Source organism: Tupaia chinensis, unplaced genomic scaffold (assembly GCF_000334495.1).
Source record: "Tupaia chinensis unplaced genomic scaffold, TupChi_1.0 Scaffold000573_1, whole genome shotgun sequence".
NCBI classification, from domain to species: Eukaryota; Metazoa; Chordata; class Mammalia; order Scandentia; family Tupaiidae; genus Tupaia; species Tupaia belangeri.
Window position 1 is genome coordinate 1,644,085 of NW_006160087.1, and position 26,895 is coordinate 1,670,979.

The 26,895-nt window shown below is 54.0% G+C and overlaps 1 protein-coding gene across 5 annotated transcripts in view; it reads left to right on the forward strand.

The window, feature by feature from the left end:
* The window catches only part of PHC2 (polyhomeotic homolog 2), a 99,833-nt gene that overhangs the window by 25,900 nt on the left and 47,038 nt on the right, over nt 1-26,895 (forward strand). For 3 of the 5 annotated variants that reach the window (XM_006158085.3, XM_006158082.3, XM_006158083.3), the window contains 4 exons: nt 21,849-22,067; nt 24,424-24,579; nt 25,462-25,539; nt 25,952-26,116. In XM_006158085.3, the coding sequence (XP_006158147.1) occupies nt 21,900-22,067; nt 24,424-24,579; nt 25,462-25,539; nt 25,952-26,116 (567 nt within the window). In that variant the 5' untranslated portion in view covers nt 21,849-21,899. Of the gene's footprint in view, nt 1-21,509; nt 21,757-21,848; nt 22,068-24,423; nt 24,580-25,461; nt 25,540-25,951; nt 26,117-26,895 lie in introns of those variants that run through there. The other 2 variants (XM_006158084.3, XM_027775548.1) reach the window with 2 other exon arrangements.

Here is a 26,895-nt window from a genome sequence, read left to right on the forward strand (position 1 = left end):
CGCCCCCTTACCCACCCCACCACTGGCTCCTAGTTCTACTGAATTCTTTCTTTTTTTTTTTTCCTCAGAGGTTTTTGCTATAGAGCACATGCGCGCGCCAGAGAGAGACAGAGAGGCAGAAAGCGAGAAATCACCCCCCAGGGGGGATGGCCATGCTGCAGTCCCTTCTCCTCCATTCTCCTCTCGGGATCTTGGGCACGCACGCTCCCGGCGTGAGTTTTAAGCCACCAGGTCCGGGAGGTGAACCACAGTCGACTACGTGGGAGTCCAATGACATAGCCATTACGCTAAATGCTGGTCCCTCTACCGAATTCTTTCTAACAGGTTCTGAGTGCTCCGTGTGTGTGTGTGTGTGTGTGTGTGTGTGTGTGAGTTAAGAGCATGAGCTCTAGAACCTGTTTGAACCCTGCTCTGCCGCCTACTGTGCGACTGTAGACCAATTTCCTCATCCCTGTGAGGTTCATTTTCCTCATTTGTAAGATGGGCGAAGTGCATCACAGGACCACGAGGATGAAGTGAAGTCATCCCTGTAAAGCGTCAGAGCCCGCCTTGCCCGTACTAAGTGCTCACCAAACGTGAAGTCGCCATTATTTCATTCTGACTCTTGCTGGTACTGTTTCTTCTTACCACTGTGCTACCGGTGAACACGCGGTTCACTTCCAGGTCTCTGCCGCGGCAGACAGTGCCGCGGTAAATACTGTCTCCGTGTCTTCATTCCTGTCTCTGTCTCTGTCTATATATTGGGTCATTGGAAATGTTAGGACGTATTTTTCTTTGTTTTTCTATGCAGAAATGATGCATAGAAAACAGAGTTGTCGGGACCAGCAGATGGCATAATAGTTACATGGCTGAACTCCCATGTAATCGACCACAGTTCAAGTCCTGGACCCAGCAGCTTAAAACTCACACACTGAGTGCATGTGCATGCGTGCCCAAGATCCCGAAGGGAGAATGGAGAAGGGACTGTGGTGTGGCCATCCCCTGAGGGGTGAGTTCTCACTTTCTGTCTCTCTGTCTCTGCGACAAGTGCATGTATCCTATAGCAAAAATGTCTTTTGTGGGGGAGGTTTTTCCACTATAGGGCGCGTGCGCTCGCCAGACAGACAGACAGAGACAGAGAGACAGAAAGCAAGAAATCACCCCCCAGGGGGGATGGTCACGCTGCAATCCCTTCTCCTCCATTCTCCTCTCGGGATCTCGGGCACGCACGCGCACGCACACGCGCCCGGCGTGAGTTTTAAGCCACCGGGTCCAGGACGCGAACCGCGGTTGACTACGTGGGAGTCCAGCGACATAGCCATTATGCTAACTGCTGGCTCCCGCAAAAATGTTTTAAAAAAAAAAAAAAAGAAAAGAAAACAGAGTTGTTGAGCCTAAGGGAATGTGCCTTAATCTATTGCCAAATTGTGCTCTACCAAGGATATTCCAATTACGTTTTCCCTAGCAGTTTAAGAAGCATACTGCCCACCTGCCATCAATCCTGAGCACTATCAAATTTCTAAATGTTTGCCAGTCTTTTTTTTTATAGTTTTTTTTTTTTGAGAGATTTTCACTGTAGGGCGCGTGCGCTCGCCAGACAGACAGAGAGAGACATTAGAGACAGAAAGCGAGAAATCACCCCCCGGGGGGATGGTCACGCCGCAATCCCTTCTCCTCCATTCTCCTCTCGGGATCTTGGGCACGCACTCACACGCGCCCGGCATGAGTTTTAAGCCACCGGGTCCAGGACGCGAACCGCGGTTGACTACGTGGGAGTCCAGCGACATAGCCATTACGCTAACTGCTGGTTCCCCAATGTTTGCCAGTCTTAATAGTTATTATTTTGACTTGTATCTCTTTAAATCCAAGTGAGGTTAGACATCTTTTTGTAGGTTTATCACTTATAATTTTTTGCAAATAATAATAAACAGCTTACACATATTTCTGCCTATTTTTCCATTAAGTTACTTATGTTTTCTTACTGATTTCTGTGAGTTCTTCCATGCCAATATTTTTAAATAAAATATTGGCATGTCAAGTTTTAGAATCATCGTTACTAAAATATTAGCTGCAATAGTCAATTAGTTATATTCACCTGATGGTATTCTGTAAGTATTTTAAAGATCCCTTCTGCCACATGTAGCCCAAGCATCTGCTGAAATGTCTTGGAGCCCGGGGCTGTTCCCTCCTGTCCCTGTCCCCGTAGCACCACGTTCTTTGCCAGTCGATAGCCAGCAGAGGGGCCTCACTAGGGACATTTCAGGAGTGGACTGAGTCGCGGCCATGCCAGGGACTGGCTGCAGGCAGGTTACCTGGCCTTACCCAGCCTGGTCTCCTCTCAGCTGCTCCAAAGCTGCTTCCCTCTCTAGCATCTGAGATTTTAATAGAATCACTCAGAGCAGGGCTCCTGGAGCTTTAATATGCCTGTGGGCCACCTGGTACTCGCCACAGTGCAGATTCTGACTCAGCAGGTCTGGGATGGCCCAGGAATCTGCATTATCAACATCTTCCAAGGGCTCGAGCTGGCCCAGCTGTGGCCTGGGGCATGTTCCCAGGACAAAGCCCTTAGGAATTTGGAGGTCTGTTTACCTCAAAGCCAATCTCTTAGGAATTTGGAGGTCTGTTTACCTCAAAGTCATGGCTTCCTCTGGAGAACGCTGACATCTGGTTTTCTAACATTATGACCTGAGCGGCCAAGAGGTGGTGTGGTGGTTAAGGCACTGGATTCCCATATGGTCGACCACGGTTTGAGTCCCAGACCCAGCAGCTTGAAAAATCAAGCTGAGTGTATGTGTGTATCCAAATCTCAAGAGGAGAATGGAGGAGAAACAACTGTGGCGTGGCCATCCCACCTGGAGGGTGATTTCCTCTCTCTCTCTGTCTCTCTCCAGTGAGTGCACATACCCTTGACAAAACCTAAAAATATATATATAAAATAAAGAAGATTCTGATTCGGCCCGCCAGTCCCTGGCGAGGGTGCTGCCGGAAGCTCACGTGGAGTGAATGCTGCTGCGTGCCAGGCCCCGCCCTCCATGCTGCACGTGCTCTCTGACCCCACAGCACCCAGTGGAGTGGCGCCCATCTGTGAGTGCCCATCTCACAGATGAAGCCAGGGCACAGAGAGGCTGCTCAGAGGCACAGCAGGCAGCCACACAGATCATCCGACTCCAGACCGTTGGTCTGCAGACAGGGCTCGCCCAGCCTTGGAAGTGAGCCCTGGGGACTGCGATTTCAAGGGCCTCCGCCTGTATGGGAGGAGCACACTGGTGTGGGTGTCTCCAGGCACGTAGGTCCTGGGCTTCAGGGGTTCTGGCTGCAGGCCCATCACGGTGGGGTGGGGTGAGAGCTTCTTCCAGAGCCTTCCCTCGCCCTCCCTGGAGCAGCACCTCGGTCAGGACTGAGGACTGAGGAGGGCCGTGGGCCTGAATAGGCCACATCTATTTTCATTTACCTTCTGAAAGGAGATTAAGGAGAAAATTCAATTTTGCCTAATGCCTCCCCCAATGGCTAATTTATATGCTAATTAGCAAGATAGGGATCGATGAAACTGGTAATCAATATGATATCTGAGGCACCAGTAATGAAATTCACTTTGAGATGCACGCCAGTGGAAATGAAGCAATTATGCAGAATAAATGGGGCAGCTCAGGGAATAGGGGCTTGGAGGGGTGGCTTGTGCCCTGCCAGGATTTCCCCTCCCTCCCTCCCCTCTCCTTCCCCACCCCCTTAAAGTCAGCTCTCCACTCAGCCCCATTGAGGCCACACACACCGGCTTCTTCCTGTCCACATCACATCCTGCCTTATCCCTGTGGATTCGTGGTCGGCGGGAAACAGCCACAGGGAATGGCGTTTGAGGAGCTGGGCGCAGGGTCTGGAGGATCGGGGTCACCTTGGAAGTGGAGCCACACGCTGGGGGTGAATGGTACCATGCTCTCAGGACCTCGGAGGTCGGAGGTCGGTCAGTATAAAGCGCTTTCAGTTCTGGAGGGTAGCACCCTTGTCACACTGCCCGGATTTCCCAGAAGTGTCCTGCTCTCAAAAGTTTTGTCCCGTAAGATCGTGTGTCACAGATGTGTCCTACTTAAATCCGCTGTGAAGTTGGCCAGAGTGTCTCCGTAAGACGTAACCTAACTTCAGGAGGTCTTGTTTCACCCTGGACATGTATTCCGGAGTTTCAGGTTTTATTTTTCCCTTTTTGGGCTGGTGATGGTGGGAATGATTTCAATCTTCTTGCTTTTCAAAAAAGTCATTCATGCTTTTCAACTAATAGGATTGAAATGTCTTTTATCCCAGTGTCTGCCATCAGAATCACCTGGATCTCTCCCTTCGGTTTTCTTATGGAATGTGTAAACATACCAAAAAGCTGAAAGAGTTATACAGTGACTAGTGTACGTACCCTACCTATGGAGTCATCAGAAAAGTCGTGATGTATTTTCCTGTTTTTTCTATGCAAAAATGTGTCATGACTCTCCCAGCCACCCGATCGATAGCTTCTACAACTAACCTGTGTCCATTCTTGCCCAGCCACCTAGCCATCCAGCTAACCACCCCCTGTCCACTTCTCAGCCCCTGCTTGTACTTAGAGTTTCAAAGTTGAAGGCACCGGAATCTCTCGCCCAGCACTTCAGCATGCCTCCCATTAGATAGAGTTCGATATTTTAGAACTTATGTACAGCGAAATGCACAGACACACGGACATCACTCTGTGAGTGACAGCTGCATGCAGCAGCACAGCACGAGTCCTTGCCGTGTCGCCCTAGAGGAGCCCCTTGCCATCACTTCCGGGGCAGCCACTGCTCTGGTTCTCTACCCTAGGCTGACCTTCCCTAGTCTGGGACCTTCATGTGCATGGAACCGCAGAGGGCGGGCTCTTGCACGAGTTCAGTGTGGGGTTCTGGGGAGTCAGCCATCTTGTTACGTGCATCAGAAGTCCATGCCTTCTTATTGATGAGGAGTGTTCTGCAGTACGGATATACCATAGTTTTTTGGCTCTTATGAATAACACTGCTGTGAACATATTTCTACAAGACTTTTTATAGACATATGTTTTTATTCTACTTAAGTAAATTCCTAGGGATGGTATTTCTGGGTTATAGGATGGGCAAATATTTAGTTTTATAAAAAATTGCCAGACTGTTTTCCAAAGTGGGATACTATCCTGGGAAGCTTAAAAAAAAAAAAAAAAAAAAGCAAAGCAAAACAAAAAAGCACTGCCTCTCAGCTCCCCATTCTTCCAAGAAATTCTGAATTGGTCAGAAACAGGGCTGAGGCATTGTCATTTCCGACCTGCTTACCTGGCGGTGCCGTTGTCCTGGAGGTAAAGGCTCTGAAAGGCGCATGTATGTGTATATATACATATGTATATGTGTATGTTTTTGCTATAGAGCACGTGTGCTCACCAGAAAGACAGAGAGACAGAAAGTGAGAAATCACCCCCGGGGGGATGGCCACACCTCAGTCCCTTCTCCATTCTCCTCTCGGGATCTTGGGCATGCACGCACACGCGCCCGGTGTGAGTTTAAGCCACCGGGTCTAGGACTCGAACCACGGTCAACTATGTGGGAGTCCAGCGACGCAGCCACCACCCTGTCTGCTGGTCCCTGAAGGGCTTATTTAACTCCAGGTGCGAGCCCTTTGTGCACTAAGGATAAATGAAGAAAAGGCTTTTTATTTTAACTTCGAAAAGTGACTTTCTGTTGCTATTCCCTTTTTCCCTTTATTTTGCCTGTTACAAAGTCTTGCAGGTGTTCCAGGATGATTTGCACATCACAGTGCAGACTTGAGAGTCAAAAGATCTGTATTTTTTATCCTACTCTTGCTACTCTGTGACTGTCTAACTTTGAGCAAGTTACCCATCAGTTTCCTCTTTGGTAAGTGGGACTTTTACCATATATTCCAAGGCTATGAGGATAAAAGTACTCTATGCAAAGAATGTTTTTGGAATTTACTCTAGGACCAAAAGAGAGCTATCCAGCCCCACCCACCCATAGGAGGTGTGAATTCCAGGCTGACAGCTCTTCCTTTGGTCCCCTGATGTGGGCCTGGATGGTGATGCCTGGAATGAATGTCGGAGGTTAGAGTGTTGTACCTAAGCTTGAAAGCCTAGAGTGTAAATACTCTTGCCTTGCAGATATGCAAAAGCTGCAAATCAATACGATGGGGATTTTGAACTGGTTTTCCACTCCTGTGGTGCCTTGGGCTGACCTGTCTACCCACTGTCCCCATGGGACCAGCAGCACACCTGTGCCAGGCTGCTGGTTAGCCCTGGCACCCAGAGCAGGGAGAGCTGTCCAGCAGCTGGACTGCAGCTGAGGCCTGGGGGTTCCTGCTCTCCTTGTCTTGGGACTGCTGGGCACTGAATCAAGGACGACAAAACTGCTGAAGTCTGATCCCCACCGTATGAAGCCTGGCCTGACCCCAGGAGACGGACGGGGAGCCTGTGTGAGTGTGCTGTGTATGGTACCGGTCTGGATCGGACTGAACCGGTCCCTAGGCTGCACAGAAAGTTGGCGTATGTAGCTGAGAAGGTTTTACATCAAATTCTCAGAACTTGCTGGAAATTTTTTAAAATCTCTTTAAGAATACAAGTGAAGTGGCTTGTCTCACTGTGCAGCCACTTAAATGAGGATTTGCCAGCTAGCACTGGGAGAGCACAGCTGGGAGTACTGGGTTTTCCCTGCGATCGGCCACATGGGCATAGGTGAGGCTCCAGAGCTGGCCTGGAAGTGCCAGGCCTGAGCTCCTTTCTCAGAAGTGGGCCGGGAGGGCTTTCCTTCTTGTTCTCCACAGACAGTACTGAGCCTGCCTGGAAAAGGAAAAGGCTTTCCGAATATCGGGAGTCGCCGTGGGCCCAGGTTAACAGCACAGAGATCCAGGGTAAAGGATCACTGCTAATGAGACTCTTTTCGAGTTTTGGGCCTCCCCAAGTACATCTGTCTGTGGACCCTGCATGCTTTTGTAAAGAGACCCAGGGCGCAGGGGAGAGATCAGGTGGCTTGCCAGGGGAAGCACGTGCCTGGCTGCAGTAGTCCCCTTTTGGGTTGGTTCTATTCTGTAATGTGTCCCCTGAGAAGACAGACTAAGCAGCCTGGGTTACCCTGCAATTTCTCCAAACTATTTGCATGAAATACTGCAGGCAAAAAGCCCAGCCCCCGATTGGCTGTTGCTAGGTAACAACATAATCATCAGGAAATTAGGCTGTCCCTTTTTTCCCAACCCGGAGTATGTGTGTGATTGCAGCGTTGTGCAGGAAGAGAGAGGGAGTGGAACAAAGAGAGATAAATGGGATGGTCTTGAAGGCGGGGACACCACAGCCACAAACCTGCATCCCACGGTAGGACAATCTGCTTTGGGTTGGGCTCTTGACTCTGTCACTCCAGGATCGGTACCTTCATTGTCCTTTCTCCTAGGAGTGGCAAAGCTAGCAGGGCCCTGCAGACAGCAGGGACAGAAGCTACAGAAGCAACTTTGATGCTTGAAGTGATTTTTAGAAGCAGGAGGCAGTGTTTAAATCCAGGGTAGGATTCTGAGCAAGGGTGCTGAATGACTGTGCTGGGAGAGTGTGTGTGGGCAGGTGAAGGGCCATGTGACTGTCGAGCACCTATGAGGAGGGGGCTCAAGGACACGCGTGTGAGTGGTGTGTCAGAAAACACAAGCGTGCGAGTTTAGAACTGTGACTACTCTAACTCCACCGGCGTGTAGGCGTGTGGGCCTTGCGTTATTCAGCCGGGCAGCCTTCAGCCTGACCTTCTGCCTAGTTAGGTTTGGCAGGTGGGTGAAGAGGCAGTACTAGGAAAGAGCATTTGTGTGTGTGCACGTGTGTGTGCGCGTGCGTGTGTGCATGTGTGCGTGTGCGTGCGTGTGTGCATGCATATGTGCACACGCACACATGCACACACAACTGAAGTGCCTAGTTCATTGTCATGGTTGTGGTGAGAGTATGGGGATAACAGCATACGAAGCCCTGGAAGTGCACGGCCACACGTGGACGCTCCCCCTGGGCAGTGGCTGACCCTGCAACCCCAGAAAGCCTGCCCACCTCTACCCTCCCTTCTCTTGCCCTCCCTTCTCTTCCCTAGCAATGACCCTGCCCTTACACTAGACCTCAGTTGCCATACTGCATACTTCATTGGTTCGATACAACCCCAGGCAAGCTAATTGCCTTTGCCATTCATTGTCTGCCAGATTAAGGACTCCTCCAGTGTCTGGTTACCTCCTCTGAGAGTCCTCCGTGCGCGCTCTCTGGTGTGTCTTTCCCCCTTCCTCCCTCCGCAGCTCTGCCTGTCTGAGCACCACCTCTGAGTTTCTAGAAGCTGTTTAAATACTAAAATAGAAGCACTGAGTTTTGCCTGGTCAAAGGAGAGTCTCAGGCATGATGCAGAGGGGACCATTGTGTTCGAGTGTTAAAACGGACTGTGTGCTAATAACCATGGCTGAGAAGAGAAGACCCTCCCAACCAACAACCCCACGGTGACTTTCTGTCCCCAGAGGGTGAGCCTAGCAAGACCCAAAGCTCTTGCTCTGGAGGAAGAAAGCCATCACTTTCTTACAGCGGCTGCAAGCCTCTTTCTGAATCCACTCACTTAATGGAATGAACCCAGTTATCTGCAAAGCCTCGGCCCTGCATACAGATCCTCTTCCATCTCCAGAGGTGGCTTTCGTTACCTTTCAGTTCTCAGTTCTTCATCACAGCCCTCTCCGCTGCTTCCCCAGCATTCTTCAAGATTGTGACTCTCGGGACCAGCAGTTAGCATAATGGCTATGTCGCTGGACTCCCACATAGTCGACCGCGGTTTGTGTCCCAGACCTGGTGGCTTAAAACACACTGGGCGCGTGTGCGTGCATGCCCAAGATCCTGAGAGGAGAATGGAGGAGAAGGGATTGTGGCATGGCCATCCCCCTGGGGGGTGATTTCTCACTTTCTGTCTCTCTGTCTGTCTGGCGAGCGCACGCACCCTATCACAAAAACCTCTCAAAAAAAAAAAAAAATTGTGGCTCTCCAGGTGCGGTCCTTGGGTCAGCAGCAGCAGAAATCTGAGGGCAGAGTTCAGCAATGTGTTTTAACAAACCCTCCAAGTGATGTTGATGCATGCCAAAGTTTGAGACCCATGTCTGAGAATTTGCATTTTTTTTGAGAGGTTTTTTTCGCTATAGGGCGCATGTGCTCACCAGACAGACAGAGAGAGACAGAGAGACAGAAAGCGAGAAATCACCCCCCAGGGGGGATGGTCACGCCGCAATCCCTTCTCCTCCATTCTCCTCTCGGGATCTTGGGCACGCATGCACACGCGCCCGGCGTGAGTTTAAGCCACCGGGTCCGGGACGTGAACCGCGGTCGACTACGTGGGAGTCCAGCGACATAGCCATTACGCTAACTGCTGGCTCCCGAGAATTTGCATTTTTAATAAATTCCTAGGTGATGTTGACTACTATAACAATCTCTGCTCCTAGAATAGAAAAAGGGACATTGTAGAAAGAGAATGACCTCCTTCTAGAATGCCCCCTCCCCATTTCCAAAACCCCCATCAAGCCCATTTTTAAAGACTCGCCCCAAATGAAATTTTAGCTGATTCACCCCAAAGGTATAATTTTATACCTTATTATATTTCAGGGGTCAGCAGAAGAGGGCTAAACCAGCCCATAACCTGTTTATATAAGGCCCTCAAGTTAATGGTATTTACAGTCTGAAATGGCTGGGAGTGGGAAGAGGAATATGTGGTGTGCCGAGATTAAGCTGCATACTGTCTGGCTCTTCACAGAAAAGAGGTGCTGACTCCTGTTATATTTATGTGCATTTCTCATTTCTCCTCTTAAAGGGTTAACTCCTTAAGAACAGGGTCAATATCTGAAGTATTTTTACATTCTGTTCACTACCAAGTGCATAATAAATATTCAGTAAATGTGGAAAGGAGGGATCGATGGTGGTTGGGTGAGCTCATGGGGTGACTGACCAGTGCTCTAAGAATCCGAAAGAGATCACCTTTTCTCTTTAGCTGCTTGGTAGCTGCCTACCCATAAAATGGTTTCCTCTACTTTAAATAGATGATGAGCTCAGGAAATTCATACTACTAATGAAATTTACTCTTTTTAGTAGTAACTAGAATGATGAAAATCAGTTAGATGGTGCTCTGCAGGTTACAAAACAAGATTAGCATTTAAAACGTTTATAAATGGAAGCATTAAAGATAAGTTAAAAACTTGGCCCAGCCTGGTGGTGCAGTGCTGGAAGCCACGTGGCCAGCTGCCAATATAGATCTCAAGGTCAGCTTGAAAATGCGCCAGGGTCATGCATGTGTGCCTGGTCCTGGGACTGGCGTGCCGGGGTAGTACATGCTGGTCCACGTTACAGCTTGGCAGACTGAGGCTACAGGGAGGCCCGGGCTCAATTCCTGGCCCACTCTCAAAGTCAGGCTCAGTGGCGTGTGTCTACAGGCCCAGCTTAGTCAAGCAGCTGAACAAAAAAGCAACAAATAAGAAAGGTGGGTTTCTGGGTGTGGTGCGAGGTTTTCATGGAGTTCCACACCAGCGGTGCAAGGGCCCTAGAGCCCTAGAGGCGATGCTTGGGCCCCAGCCCCTGCTTGACCGCCTCCACCAACTCAAAACTCATTCTCACTGAGGAGCCATCCTCCTTTTTACAGCTCCAGTTGTTAGTGAACTTTTTTCTGCTGAGTTGACGCCTGTCTCCTCATGATTCCCACCCTGTAGAGCTAATTCTGCCTACTTTAGCGACCTCTGCCCTATAAACATGAGAAAAGAATGGGTAGAGTTGTACTTGACTGGGAAGGCTGGGGAGTCGTCAGGGATCTGCCCATTTAGATAGTCTCTCCTGCAAATAGTAGAGGATGGCTTAGAAACAGAAGGAGCTGAAGGCCAATACCTATGCCAGCAGAGGAAAGGCGAATTTAGGAGTACAGTAGCGGTCATAGCAGACCACAGGCTGACCGCCGGTGTGTGATGGTTCTGCTCAGAAGGAATGTTAGCAGCAATTAAAGGTATTACTTGGGGGAAGTGAGGCTAAGGAGGCCCCAGAGCTGGGCTTAGGGGACTCTGAATTGCTCTGTGACTCCTAAGCTGCGCGACAAGTAGTGAGGGCAGACATGGAGCCGGAGGAAGAGAAAAACAGCCAGGTCCCCTGGATGGCCGGCTGGGTCAAGCAGTGAGGGCCTCACTGTCCCGAAGACAGAAAGACAGAAAGACAGAATGGAGAGAGGAAGCTGGGACGTTCATGCAGGCTTCCATTGGTCCGACACCGTGGGAAGTGACAGCAGTCATCGCCTGGAAAGAGGCCCTGGCAGTCACTCGGCCTCGGGGTCTCCATGGCAGAGCCAGCGCTGCAGGGAGTGTAGTCTAGCCCGGCAGGGCGCCGCCTGCCAGCAGCTCGTTTTTCGCCATCCCTTCTCTTCTCAACACACCTTATGTTCATGCACACATGTGAACACGGCCCTCTTCCAGACACACGCACATGCGCCCACACACGCATGTACACAGACACCGTGGCTTTTGACTCTCCTGGTGAGCACCTCTTCCAATTTCACCTGAGTGGGTTTTTGTCTCTTGTTTCTCTTTTAGAAGAGAAAATTCCTAGGAGTTGGGAGTGAGGGTTTCTGAGGTCTGGTGGAAAGCTCGGTGTAAGCTGGGACTGAGTACATTCAGTAGACATAAGATTAGAAGCCCGCATGTCTGAGTCTCCCATCTCCACTGCACTCTAGGCATTCCCGTTAGGAGTCAGGCAGGGGCCCGAAGTCAGACGGCCCGCCACTGCACAGCTGTCCTGTCTCGGGCGGGGGGAGCGGGCGGGGGCCCGGGCGCGGGCCGCCCCGCCACTGCACAGCTGTCCCGTCTCGGGCAGGCGCTTCGCCCCTCCAAAGCCGCTTCCTCGTCTGTAGTTACTGCTCCAGAGCAATGGCGGAGTGGAGCAGGCCAGGGAAGAAGCCAGTCGTTCGCTTCTGCCTGCGTTTCCTTCCTTCCCTCCTAGATGTCTGCCGTCAGCGCTGTTTGCTAGCTCAAGAAACCGAGGCTGTGCAGCCAAGTTACGTGTTCAGCTCCCCACTCGGGCAGGGGCAGGGGCTCAAATGCCTCTCTGTGGTAACACCGCACCTCCCGGTTCTCATACAGCACGCCCCCTGAGACTGCCGGCCTGGGCGGTCGGGAGGGCCCGGCCTCCTCTCCCTTCCCTCGGAGCTCTGCGGGCAGTTGGGTGTTGCATCCTTCAGTTCAGTGACTGCGAGTGATTGGGAAGGGCTGCTGATAGGCCGGCCTTGTGTGTAGACAAGACAGTCCGTGAGCCCTAATAACAAAGACCGCCGCATCCGGGCATCCACCGTTACTCCTACTGATTTCCAGGGCACAGGCAGGACCTGGGGGAGCGGTAGCTGCCAGCGCGGCCTCAGACCACCCTCCTGCTTGAGACGACCCCTGCGAGACAGTGTATCTCACAGAGGCTGTAGGGTCAGGCCCGACTCGGAAGAACCGACCCTCTCAGAGAGGCCAGACTGGGAAGCACAGCGACCCTGCCTCTGGGGCTGCACTGTAGCCTGGTTTAGAATCCTGGCCCTGCCGTTTGCTCACTCTGCAGCCCGACAGGTAGACGGTCTCCAGGACCTCAGTTTTCTGGTGGGAAGAATGAGGAGCTTGTATCACATGGTCGTTGTGGAGAATAATCGGGATGGGGTGTCTAGACCCCTTGTGCCCAGACAAACCCACAGCGATGGCAAGGGGTGTCCTCACTGACCCACCAGACCTGCGCACACCAGCCTCCTGACCAGTAGAAGGCTGTCCACATGCCATGTGAACGTCTTCACGACGGGAGGCAGCCCGCCACCCCCGGCAGTCTGACTACAGAACGTACCAAATCCAAGCCCCGTGCCTGCAATCTCACAGGGGAGGGAGAGGGAGAGGGAGAGGGAGGGGGAAGGCGTGCTCAGAGGGGAGCAGGAAAACAGGGCCCTGCTTCTCCAAGGCACTCAGTGCTGCGGTACCTCTGGGCCACCAGTAGGGCTGAGTCCAGCCCAATTCAGAGGGTGGAACGAGAGAAGAGAGAAAAGAGACCGTGGTTTGAGTCCTGGACCTGGTGGTTTCTCTCTCTCTCTCTCTCGGGAGAGAATATGCGCTCTATCGCAATAATTAAAATAACTTTTAAAAATTGGATGAATAATTCTTTTATTTTTAGAGATTTTTGCCTTAGGGTGCATATACTTGCCAGAGAGAGACAGAGACCGTGAGAGGGAGAGAGAGAAAGTTAGGACTGTTCCCCGGGTGGGTAGCCACGCTACAATCCCTCCTCCATTCTCCTGGGATCTTGGGCATGCACATACACACATCCAGTGTGAGTTACGAGCCACCAAGTCTGGGACTTGAACCGCAGTCGGCCATGTGGGAGTCCAGTGACGTAACTGCTAGGCCATCTGTTGGTCCCAGGTGAATAATTATTTAAAAGCACTTTTCCAGATAAACGTCAGGCCCTTGAACAATGACTGGAAGCCTGGTAATGGCCATCTCCCACGGCTTAGGTATGCTTGTTGGGGGTGGCCGTGGCAGAGAGCTCAGCTGATCACAGCTCACCCGTACTGGCCAGCTCCAGGCTGACAAACAGGCAAGCTCTAGAGATGGTGCCTGCATGCGTGTGTGTGTGCACACTTAGAGAGGGTCACTGTGGAGAGAGTTGTACGGCAGTCTGTTCTGTGGAGCTGGCTACTGAAATGTCTGTGTACCACTCTCCCAGAAGGCATCGCTCTGCACACACTGCACGGGGAGAACTGGCTGAGGTGACAGCCTGAGGGAGTCACCGTCGCTCGGCACAGGAGGAGCCTCCTGACCGTGTTACGAAGAAACTGGAGGAAATAGTGTCGCCGTCTGACTGGCTCCTACTCTCCTGTTCCAGCCTGTGCCTGAGTGCTGCTAGATACCTTAAATGCGTCGTTTCACCTGTTCTTTGAACCAAGCCAGGGAAGCAGGCACTGTGAGAGTCTGCCCACTTCACAGAGGGGGGCACGGAGAGGCCCGGCGGCTCACGTGTGCGTGTGCTGCACTCTCATGGCGTTTGTTCACTCTCACGGCTCTGGGCTTCTCTGCCTTTTTTTTTTTCTCCTAGGATTTTGCCTTAGGGTGCATGCACTCGCCAGAGCGAGACAGAGAGACAGTGAGAGAAAAAACGAGAACTCACCCCTCACCCAGAGGAGAAGGCCACACTGCAGTTGCTTCTCCTCCATTCTCCTCCTGGGATTTTGGGCATGCACACACGCACGCCCAGTGTGATTTTCAAGCTGCCGGGTCCAGGACTCGAACTGCGGTCAGCCATTCGGAAGTCCAGCGCCTTAACCACCAGGCCAACTGCTGGCCCCTCTCTACCTTTTCCTTAACACTCTCTTACGAGAAAAAGTCTATGTTTATATAATTTTTGTTTCCAAACCACTTTCCCATACCTATTTTTGACTGATTTTTGCAAAGGCTCTGTGAGGTCAGAGGTGAGGCCTCATCATCTCTGTGAGATGCTGACTCGGGGCTCCCAGTGAACTGCAGGTCATGCTGGACCTGGCACAGGCCTTCTGACGGGCCTCTGCCTGTGCCTTCGGCAGGTCCAGAGCCTCCTCTTACCATCTTCAGCTGTCTTACCTTTCGTGTTCCGCTCTCATGCCATTCCCAAGTCAACGTGTCTGTCCCGGGCCCGCCTTATTGCGAGTAGTCATCTGGACCCACACAGCGAGGAAAGGTGCCAGTGGCCACTAAGGTTTTTGAAGCTGCCTTCTGGGGCAACATGGTATCTTCACAGGGTGCTTCAGCACCTCAGCCCAGGGGTGCAGTCAGGAGGCCCAATCTAGCAGCAGAGCTTCCAGCTGTGTCCACCCTCATTTAACAGGTACCCACCTGGCCGTCAGCCGGGCACAAGGTTAGGTTTACAGGTCTGGAAGGGATGGAGCCCCAGCCTGGCTGGGGAGCAGCTGCCTTGCTGTGCTGTCAGAGCTCACACATGGCACCAGTGCAGGCTGGCACAGCAGGGACAGCTCCGGAGTGGACATTATGGCTGACTCCGGAAGGTAAAAGGGTTCTAGCCCGGGAGATGGGGAGGCCAGGGCATAGGAAGTGGCCCAGGCAGAGAGAATGGTGCGGGCAGCTCTAGGACCTGCCGTGCACAGCGTGCACCGGCGTGAGGCTGGCGAGGAGCAGGGAGATGGCTGCACCGAGCGCAGCCAGCGCCCCCTTCACACAGGGGCGTTGGGGCATTCAGCAGGGAAGGACGTTCCCACTTTTAGGGACTTCACTGTGGCCACCTGGCGTCATAAATGCAGCTGCCACTGTTTTTGTGTTTTCGTTTTTGTTTTTTTACTTACCAGAGGGTGTGTACACTTGCCGGAGAGATAGAGAGACAAAGAGAGGGAGAAAGAGCAAGCATCCCCCACTGGGGCGTGACTGCACACAATCTCTATCTTTCTCCATCTCGTTGGGAGTTTTGGGCATGCAGCCACATGTGCCTGGCATATTTTTCAAGCCACTGGGCCAGGTTCCGAACCACACAGTCAGCCTTGTAGGGCCCAGTTCCTGTAGCCACTAGGCCAGAGGTCTCGCCTGGTGATGCCGCTTCATGATCTCGTGTTAGGTTGACAGTGGAGCCCCTTAAACAGTGACTCTCCAATGTTATGGGCATCACAATCCCCCACAGGGCTTGTGAAAACGCAGTTGCTGAGCACCATTCCCAGAATTCTGATTCAGTAGGTCTGAAGTGAGTCCCCAAAATGTGTATCTTTGGAGAGTTGTCAGGGGACCATGTTTTGAGAGCCCCTGCTTTGGAACATGCAACACTGTTACGTTAATGGGCAGTTTTTCCTTTGCACCCTTGTTTTCTATTACTTTCATTTGACCTTTAGGTGAGTCAGGCTTAGTATTAGCAACTATAGAGGGGACTCCAGAAAGTTCATGGAAGGGGCCAGCACGTGGAATGGTGGTTAAGGCACTGGACTCCCACATGGACAATTGTAGTTCAAGTTCCAGACTGGGTGACTTGGAAAGCATGCTGGTACGTGTGCAAGTGTGCCCAAGATCCCAGAGGAGAGGAAAGGGCTGCAGTGCAGCCACTGCCTCGCCCTAGAGCAGAGCTGCTGACAGGCCTGCGTCCAGACAGACTCATCCCATCCCGGACGGGCAGCCTGTGCACGGCGTGGCCTTAACCCTGTGCGCCTTCCCAAGAGGTCAAGTCCTCCTTCCTCCTCCTTAAACCAGCCAGCATCGGCGTGTGGTATAAATATTTAGTGTCGCCTGCCTTCTGTCAATTATGGAGAAAACAGTAAGATTTTAGAGAAGGGATTGCAGCGTGGCCAACACCTCTGGGATGATGTCTCACTTTCTCCTTTAAATGTATGGTGTTTTGTTTCCCATTGATGTTGGTTGTGAGGACATTGTGGTTGTTGGCCTGTGTTTATTTGCTTCAGTGGCAGTGCAGAGAAATGGGGTGCGCAGGGGCGGGGGCAAGACTTCGAGGAGGCTGAGCGGAATCCATGCGACACCCCCGCCCGATCAGTAGCTGCAGGCCACTGCCAGAAGTGGGTGACCAGCCGGGCATACTGGGTCGCTGTGTTCAGTAGCAACTTGGAGGCGTGAGGGGTCCACACTGCCCCCCCTCCAGTCCAACGCGTCTGAGCCCTCTGCCCTTATGCCACGGGCCCTGATGGGGGAGCAGAGCAGGCAGGGCGCCCTGTCAGACTCTCCACGGGCAGCCGCCGCAGGCGTGAGAACACCAGAAGCCATTACCGGAGACTAGACCTCTCATTTCCTGTCAGGCTTGATTCTATTAGGAAAGGCCTCTCCCCTCTCCACCCCAGGGCTTTGGACGAGATTTGGAGAGCTCTGCTTTCAGCCGTCCGCCTCTGCTTCCCTGGAATCTCTACCACAACTGTAATCCACAGCAAATGGAATTCCCTGGCCCTGGGGACAAAGGCCCGGTGTTTGCTAAACCCGGCGGCTCCTGGGAGGACAGGGGCCCCAGCCTTTCTCCAGCTGCTGGTCTCGGGCCCAGTGGGCAGCAGGGACTTGTAATAAGATCGGGGTCAGCCCCTCAGTCAGCGTGGTCCCTTGCGGTTGGGAGCGGAGGACGGCCTGAACAGGAATCCCCGCCCTTCAGAGCTTGGGCTCACACAAAACCACACAGTGACTTGGAACCCAGACAAGGGCAGACTTCCAGGCCTGGAAGTTAGCCATTAAGGAGATTTGGCCGGGTGCTTCGGGAGTCCTGGATGGGTGACCTGGGGGTCCGAGTTTGAAGGAAGGGAAGGAAGGCATAGAGTAGGGGAGGGATTGAAAGGAAGCTGGGTGGAGGTGGATTGGAGGTTTAGAGCCTAGACACTGTGCAAGTCTAAAGGGTCAGACTTCCTAACGGGCCTGAGGGAAGGGCACCAGGAGAGGCCACAGATACCCTGGTAGCCCTGGCTGCGACTCCCACGTTCCCCCTTACTTCTCGACAGCCGGAGCAACTAGGTAGAAGGAAGCGGGAGTGGGGGATAGGAGAGCTTTGGGTCAAAGAGGGGAGCTACAGAGGAAAAGGTCCGAGAGGCCCTCTGTCAGTCCACGCTTCCTGATTGTGTTTCTAACTCAAGTTCCCTTTCCTAGGAGACCGATGAGGGTGGGACCCAGCCAGGCCCTGGCTTCCCATTTCTCCTCCAGCCCTCTGGTTGAGGAAGTTCCCCACCGGGAGACCAGTAGGCCCTCTGGGTTGCCTCCATGGTACGGAGGAGAGTCAGAGGGGCCGTGACACTGTGAGTGAGTCACTCCACCAAATCTGTGCCTCAAGTTTTGCATAGGAAAATGAGGAAGATTATGGTAATGTTGGATTTTTAAAGCTGGTTGATAAGTACACATGCATACTGTCTTTTATGTAGACATATATCAAGAGGTTCTTTTATTATTTTTTTAATGAGAAGCCCCCCCACAGGGGGGACGATCATGACCAAGTCCCTTCTCTCAGGATTGTGGGCACACATGCACATGCATCCACCATGAGTTTCAAGCCATGTGGGAGTCCAGTGCCTTAACACCATGCCACCTGCTGGCCCCATGACGAGGTTATTTATTAAGTATAAAACACTTAATGGACATTCGTAATTAGAGGATTAAAGGCAGTGGTCTCAGTTCCTTCCCAACCGTCTAGTGTGCTTTGACACGGACTCTGCCCAAGGCCCCCGAAGTAATGGCTCAGGGGGAGCGTGAGAAATGCTGAGAGGGTAGGGGCAGAGCCCTGGTCTGGGAGTCAGACCTGGTTTTGAATCCCAGCTCTAGGGTGACCTTAGGGAAGTGACTTTGTCAAGTTTCTCATCGACAGAAGTGGATAATTACACCTGCCACAGAAGGGATCTTGAGCCTGTGTAAAGACAGTGCTTGAGGGACCAGAAGTTGGTGTAATGGCTGTGTTGCTGGGCTCCCATGTAGTCGACTGCGGTTTGAGTCCCAGACCTGGTGGCTTAAACTCACGCTGGGTGAGTGTGTGTGCGTGCCCAAGATCCTGAGAGGAGAATGGAGGAGAAGGGATTGCGGCGTGGCCATCCCCCCTGGAGGGTGATTTCTCGCTGTCTCTCTCTTTCTGGCAAGCGCATGCGCCCTATAGCAAAAACCTCTCAAAAAATAAATAAATAAATAAAAAGACAGCTTGACACGAAGCAGGTCGTGGTAGTAGCCGAGATTACTCGTATAGACCCTGTCGACGGCGAGCACAGAAGGAAAGCTAGGTGGTTTAACCAGTCGATGGCGGGCACAGAAGGAAAGCTAGGCGGTTTAAACAGTCGCAGGAGGGGACAGAAGGAAAGCTAGGTGGTTTAACCAGTCGACGGCGAGCACAGAAGGAAAGCTATGTGGTTTAACCAGTCGACGGCGAGCACAGAAGGAAAGCTAGGTGGTTTAACCAGTCGACGGCGGGCACAGAAGGAAAGCTAGGTGGTTTAACCAGTCGATGGAGAGCACAGAAGTAAAGCTAGGTGGTTTAACCAGTCGACGGCGAGCACAGAAGGAAAGCTAGGTGGTTTAACCAGCCGATGGCGGGCACAGAAGGAAAGCTAGGTGGTTTAACCAGTCGATGGAGGGCACAGAAGGAAAGCTAGGTGGTTTAACCAGTCGATGGAGGGCACAGAAGGAAAGCTAGGTGGTTTAACCAGTTGATGGAGGGCACAGAAGGAAAGCTGGGTGGTTTAAGTCTGACACTAGCTGGGGGGAATTGTGCAGATGAAGTGGGACATGCCAGGCACATGCACACACACCGGTGCATGTTATTCAGCTGTAATAAAAGGAATGAGATTCTGATACATGCTGCAACATGTATGACTCCGGAAAATATTGTGCTAAGGGAAATGAAGCAGACGCGACAGCTGTCACATGGTCCCACCTGCTGAGATGTGAGAACAGGCACATCGGTAGAGACGGAAGGCAGGGGAGAGGCTGCCTGGGCAGGCCAGGCGGGCAAGGGGACTGACTGCTTCATGGTTACAGTTTGGGGTGATGAGAAGGTTCTGGGAAAGGTAGTGAGGATGGACGCACAGCATTGTGGGTGCAGGCCATGCCACTGCAGTGCTCACTAAGTGGGCACTGATCTGGTCGGAACCTGTCCTTCCCTCCTGTCGCCTGAGTAAGTGGGAGGGGAAGGGCACGCTGGAAACACAGCTAGTTACCAGAGGGCACCTGTGGGCTGGGAGGGGGCACGCGCCCATGGAAGGCTGAAGGGGGTGCTGTCAGGCCTGGGGCCAGAGACTCTCATGTAGGGGTGACAGAGAGAGGAGAGGGAGAGCTGCTGGGGCCTGCTTAGAGCAAGCCCAGGCAGAGGGAGCGGGCAGAGGGTACAGAGGGGACACGGAGAGAGTAGAGGCATGGAGAAAGAGAAGGACCTGCCGACCTGCTGGGCAGTGTCAGCCACGGGGGGTGGGGGGCCCGTGCCCGTGTTCAGAAGAGCCCAGGGTGTGTAGGCCTCTGAGCACACCAGGGCTGGGCCTGGCAGGGAGCAGCTGTAGGAGGTCAGTGGTGAGAGAGCTGGTGAGCGTGAGTCCAGATGTGTGTTGGGGGGGGCGGGGATGGGGCAGGAGGGGCAGAGTCTAGTGAGACAGAAAAGGCCAAGTGGAGAAGGGGGTGGGAAGCCAAGGATGGAGTGGAGGGAGGAGCCCCAAGGGGGTGGTCAGGGGCCTTCAGGAAGGTCCAAGCGCTGTGTGCCCGTGGCTGAGGTGGGTCTCGCCCTGCGGGGAGCAGCGGCTGTCCTCGCCTGAGCAGATTTTCTATAAAGGAACGTCATGCTCTCTGTAGACTCCTGTCGTGTGTCGTTTCTCAGCAAGAGCCGAGCATTTACTGTCCACATGTGCTCCCGTGGCTGCGAAAGGCTCACATGTAGGGCCGAGGCTTGTTCATCAGGATCTGAAACCCTTACATCTCGGTCCGCTCTGGTACTGCCGTCTTTCCACATACGTGTGCACGCGCTCTCAGGCACATGCGCTCGCTGGAGAGAGACGCAGGGACAGAGAGGGAAAGTGAAAAGCACCTGTGGGGGTGGCCACGCCACAATGCCATCTCCTCCTCTAGGGTTTTTGGGCATTCACACACCCAGCATGTTTTCAAACTGTCAGGTCCAGGACTCGAACTGCACGGTCGGCCATGTGGGATCCAGCCCCTTCACCTCCGTGCCACCCGCTGGTCCACGTTCTCATTTTGTAAGTGCCTCAGTTGAGATTTCCTAGCGTGGAGTGAAAAGCAAGACCCAAAAGCCCTTTCTGACCTGTATTTGCGGAAGGAAGTGAGGCCTGCACGGAGCACTCGGCTTCCGGGGTCCTCTGGCTGTCGCCGGCTCAGCTGTCGCCCGTACCCTTAACACCCGAGCCCCATCTCCACAGCCCGTTGGAGACCAGGGATCACTCCCTCTCCTGCCTCCTCCCCACGCCCGCCTTCCCCGTCCATGAGCAGGACACAGGGAGCGCCTGTCGGCCCGGCTGTTCTGGTAACTCTGCTGTAACCACGAGGCCCAGACTGAGGACGCTGGGGACAAGGGGAGCTTGTCACCACAGGCCAGAGACTCACTCAGGAGCAGAATGTCAGGCAAGTGGGTCTTGCCAAGGCTTCCCAGCTAGAAAAGTGGTAGAGCCAGGACTCAAACCCAAGTCTTTCTGAGTTCCAAACTGAAATTGTAGCCAGAGTGCTCGGTGTCGTGCCCGCTCTGCGTTAGGCTCAGAGAGCACCCAGGAGCAAACTAGTAGAGTAACCGAGGCTTCGATAACCAAGCAAAACAAGATAAACTTTTCTCTTATTGCCCCCTTGTGTTCCTCTTTCTCTCATCCCATCCTCTGTCAAGTTTTTTTTTTTAACTTCATTTATTATTATTATTTTTTAATTATTATTTCTCTCCAGAGAGAAAGAGGGGGAGAGAGGGAAAGTGAGAAAGCAAGCCTCCAGGTCCAGGACTTGAACTGTAGTTGGCCATGTGGGAGTCCAGCACCTTAACCACCACACCACCTGCCAGCCACCCCCCATCCCCACCTCCCATCAAGTCTTAACCCTACTTCTTTCACTAGCTGGTTGGAGACACATGTAGAAATAGTAAGTTCTCTGATGTCCGGGCTCCCCATCCTGAAGATGGGCACTGGCGGTGAGGAGGTGACCCCCGGCCCGCTGCTGGAAGGACCTCCTGATACCCACACCTTCACTTCTCTTCCTCCCTGGCGGAACGAACAGGTCACAGGCTTCGGGACCAGGAAGGGCTGGTTTCAGATCGCACCTGCCGCATGGAGCTGGCCCTGTCCTGTTGGCAACTGTCGAGACCTCGGTTTCCAGGTAGCCCTACCACAGGCTGCTTGGACAGCCCAGCTGCCGGGAGCTTTCTCCAGGAAAAATGATACATTTCCACCCTGCCTCTCCCCTCCTAGCCTCTGCCTGCTGTTCTGCCATCTGAGCACGACCGTGCCACCCTCCAGGCCATGGAGAATGAGCTGCCAGCCCCACCCACATCCAGCGGTGCCAGCGTCAGCAGCGGTCCCAACAGGGGCGGCGGCAGCGGCTGCAGCAGCAGCAGCGGTGGAGGTGGCCGGCCCGCTGGGCCCCAGATTTCCGTGTACAGTGGCATTCCCGACCGGCAGACCGTGCAGGTAAGACCAGTGTGCTCAGGGCGTGGTCATGGGTCATCTGAGAGCTGGCAAGAGGTGTCGGCAGGGTGTGCGGAGCAACCTGGGTGCTGATTCTGGGCAGGGTAGTTGGAGGAGTGCAGCACCACATGCGGGGGAGGGAGTCTGGGCAAGGAGCAAACTCGGGGATCAGGAGAGCTCCTTCTGAGCTGAGGCTCAGATCGCAGAGTGGGAACCGCGATGGGTGTGCGAGAGTGTGAAGTCCAGATAAGTGACAATGACAGACAGAAAGTGCCTAGGGACTGCCGATCCATGGCCCAGACCCAGCCGAGATGGCTACTGCCCTGTGAGGAGCAAGCCTGGGCTTCTCAGAGACAGACTGTAAAAGACCTGAGCGGTCCCCTGTCCCTGCAGCTCTGGCTGTCCTCCCCAAAGCAGCCCGTGGCTGCCAGGTGACCACACACTGCTCCGAACTGCACTCACAACCACGGACCGCCCCTGCCATGTGCCCTTCAAGGTGCCACTGCGTAGTTACCTACCTCCCTCTCCAGCTGTAGTCACGGGCTGGAGAGATGTGGTCATTGCGGCCCCAGTCTGCAGTGGGGAAGACTGAGGCTCAGGAGAGGCAGTAGCTTGTCCATGGTCATTTGGGTAAAGACAAGAAAATGTGAACCTAATTTACCCCAGCTCTGTGTTCCTAATAACGGCAATGTCTATTTGGGGTCCCTGGATGATACAGGCCAGAAAGAGAAGCTGCAGCAGAGAAGTATCCCCTCTCAGTAACTTTAGTTTGGAAATTCTGAAGAACTGGCCCCTTCCTGCTTTGGCCCGAGGCCCAGAGAAGGGAATGGGGGAGAAGGCATGGTAGGCCACGAGGGGGGCTGGGAAACCTAGTTAAAAAGACACCGTCAGATACCCTGGGCTCTTCCTCTCTACTCAGCCCCTCTAACCCCCTCTCCACCACCTACTAGTAAGACCACATGTCCTGCTTCCACCTCTGTCCCCCATTCCTCCCACAGCCCCATGCCTGAATACCTTAGCCCTAGTTTTCAGCAGCTGACAGCAGGGTATGCCCACCTCCTGCCACTCATCACAGCTCTCGGCCAAAGGGATTTAGGGTTCTGCTCTGGCCAGTGGGAAAACCCAAGGTTGCCCCCACCCCCGTACCAAAGCAGACCATGAGGGGCTCCTGCTGTTCCCATTCTGTGACGTCCCTGAATGAGGGAGTCACAGTCCAGGGTGACTGCTGGCTGGGCACTGGGACATCACTTCCAGGAGTCTACAGAAGCCAGAAGGGCCTCAGGAAAGGGACTAGAGCGAACAGTTCTGGAGGAAAGCAGGAGACAGGAAGAGTTCATGGAGTTCATGTAAAAGAGCCATGAGGGGCTCCTGCTGTTCCCATTCTGTGACGTCCCTGAATGAGGGAGTCACAGTCCAGGGTGACTGCTGGCTGGGCACTGGGACATCACTTCCAGGAGTCTACAAAAGCCAGAAGGGCCTCAGGAAAGGGACTAGAGCGAACAGTTCTGGAGGAAAGCAGGAGACAGGAAGAGTTCATGGAGTTCATGTAAAACAGGGTCCTAGGGACCAGTAGATGGCATAATGGTTACATTGCTGGACTCCCACGTGGTTGACCATAGTTTGAGTCCCAGACCCAGCGACTTAAAATTCACTCCAAGCACATGTGCGTGCATGCCCGAAATCCTGAGAGGAGAATAGAGGAGAAAGGATTGCGGCGTGGCATCCCCCCGGGGGTGGGGGTGATTTCTTGCTTTCTGTCTCTCTGTGTCTCTCAGGAGAGCACACGTACCCTACAGCAGAAATCTCTCTAAATAAATAAACATAAAACAGGGTGGCAGAGGGGGAGTGCCCTGAAGGAGTGGGATCTCGGGAAAGCACGGGGTGGGAGTGTCTGTGTCTGTGTGTCTGTGTGTCTGTGTGTGTGTGTGTCTGTGTGTCTGTGTGTGTGTGTCTCTGTGTGTCTGTGTCTGTCTGTCTGTGAGTCTGTGTGTCTGTGTGTGTCTGTGTATGTGTCTGTGTGTCTGTGTCTGTCTGTCTGTGAGTCTGTGTGTGTTTGTGTGTGTGTGTGTGTGTGTGTCTGTGTGTGTGTGTCGGGGGCATCAGAGCCCACAGAGCATCTGGTAGCAGCCTGCTCCCACACAGCCCCACGTCCGAGCTGGCGGCGGCCGTCCTGCTGAGTGGGTAGGGCGGTGGTGTGCGTCTCCTCCTGGGCTGCCGTGGGAGAGGTGAGGAGCTCTGCAGACAGCGGCCCCACCGCAGAGCGTGCGTTGGCTCTCGAGGCCACCCGGTGTGCTCAGGCAGCGGGGAGAGCGGGGAGAAAGGGGCTCCGGCAGGCCCTGAAGCTGTCCGCCCTCCGCAGGTGATCCAGCAGGCGCTGCACCGGCCCAGCACGGCGGCACAGTACCTGCAGCAGATGTACGCCGCGCAGCAGCAGCACCTCATGCTGCAGACAGCCGCCCTGCAGCAGCAGCACCTGGGCAGCACCCAGCTCCAGAGCCTGGCCGCTGTGCAGCAGGTGCGTCTCGGGGTGGCCGGGGGCACCCGTGCCAGCCATGGGGAAGCGGGTGTCGCACAGAGTCTCACGGGTCCTCACAGAGTCCCTGTGGAACAGGCTGTTGTCATCCCCTCCCTCTGACAGGTGAGGGACAGAGCCCCAGAGCCCCCGCAGTGGAGAAGTGCTGCCTCAGGCGGAGACCCCCTTTGTTAAGCATCTCCCGCTGCTGGGGGAAGGGGTCGTGGCTTTGAGGGGGCCTTCTCAGGAGGACTGCCCTGCCGGGGAGCTGTCTGTCGGGAGTGCCCCTGTCCCCTAGCGCCACACACACATTCATTTGTTCACTCATCAGATGTGTTAGGCACCTTCTGCTCGTGCTTGGCGCTGCAGGTGTGTGGCCCCGGTCTTCCTGGAGCTCAGAATGGGGAGGCAGTGAGAAAACAGGAGCCAGAATAGACAGGGAAACAAAGACATCGATACCTAAGTGGGAAAAACATATGGCGGGGAGCAGGATGACAGATGGGGACTTGACCTTCCACAGTCAGGGCTGGCCTGTCTGCTGGCCACCTTGGAGCTGGCACCTGAAGGATGAGAAGCTGGCTGGAAGTGGGTGGGCTGGACACCCACAGGGTGCAGACTCTCCGCACAGTGCCAGCTGTGGCAGGGGGCATTGCAGAGCGAGGGCCGAGGACAGCGGGACATGGAGCCATGGAGCAGTCGCAGCCCATGTTGGAGTGCTCATGCTCACGGCCGGCTTCTCTCGGCCACTCCCCTGCACTGCCCTCGCGAGCTACAGAGGAGTAGGGAGTGCTGGCTGGAGGTCGGGCAGGCTGTCCTTCCCTCTGCCCTGCGGCGCTTCCTTGGGCAAATGCCCAGGACTGCAGTGACAGGGTTGCTCTCTTCCAGGCCAGCCTGGTGGCCAGCAGGCCAGGGAGTGCCGCGAGCAGCAGCGTGTCCGCACAGGCCCCCGCCCAGCCGTCCTCGGTGAGTAGGGGCAGCAGGCGTAGTCCACCGTCCTGCCTACAGTGCTCTGAGCTCCCAGGCCAGTGTGCCGATCCTTAGCCACATAGAGCCGTGCTAACTTGTTCATGCTAACTCACGCGACTCTTGCTCTGGCCGGGGAAAAAAGAAAAGTGCATTCGTCTCTCTGGCCCTTAAATGACTATTCCCGGCCACCTCCGCAGTCCCCAGGCTGTGTGGGAGCTCAGTCCTCGCCACAGTGGCTCTTCCTGCCGCTCTGCACCTGAGCACAGTCCGGGATGCACGAAGGCCAGAGGGCCAGAGGAGGTCCCAGAGAAGACTAACAACCAAGGAGCAGGGGAGGGGAGCAGTGGACGAGGGCCCCCTCACCTCCGAGCCTCCTGTGTCCTACTGTGCGTCATGTTTCTCTCGTCAGATCAATCTGGCAGCCTCCCCCGCAGCAGCCCAGCTCATCAACCGGGCTCAGAGTGTGAACTCAGCCGCAGCCTCGGGCATCGCCCAGCAGGCCGTGCTCCTGGGCAACGCGTCTTCTCCAGCCCTGACCGCCAGCCAGGCACAGATGTACCTGAGGGCACAGATGGTGAGCACTGCAGCCCAGGCCCTGGGCAGAGGCTGGGGAACAAGTCCTAGGGGACACAGGGCATGCGATAAGTGGTGGGCCAAAGGAGGGTGGGCCTGGGGCTCAGCGGCTCGAGGGTGTGCTGTAGGCTGAAACAGAGTCACCGCGAGGCCGCCTGCCTTCTCCTCCTGGAGTGAAACGGAACTGTGCCCTTCTCAGACACTGCACAAAATCACCGAGGGCGGACTACGAGGGTCTGTGCCCAGGTGGCCCTGGACACTCAGGCATGGTAGAAGCAGGCTCACAGGCATCCAGGCTCCAACAGGCAGTTGCAAGACTGCTGTGTCCAGCTCCAGCGCCCATTCTGGCCAGAATCAGGGGAGCCCCTTTGAGCAGAAAGCACCCAGGCTGGCACCTAGACGTGCACACCTAACCTCTTCTCTGCACCTGAAGGGGTGCAGAGGTCCTTAGGGACCTAACAGGTTCCTGAGATTTAGAAGGGCCTTCTGGGAACACAGCAGCCTCCTCCCCGGGAGGCAATGACGGTAGCTCCAGGTCGGGCCAGACCACTGTCAGGCATACCTCGGACCCCTGCTCTGAGATTTCTCCCTTCAGTCCCTTCACACGCCATCCTGAAGACAATACAGGAGGACTTCAAAAAGTTTGTGGAAAATGGAATTGAAGTATTAATTTATTTTGGTGCAAAAAATTCTGAAATTCATATGTAGCTTTTCCATAATACATGTTCTCCACCACCCCCAGCCAAGACATGCGCACACGCTTACATCCCTTGCCCTCCT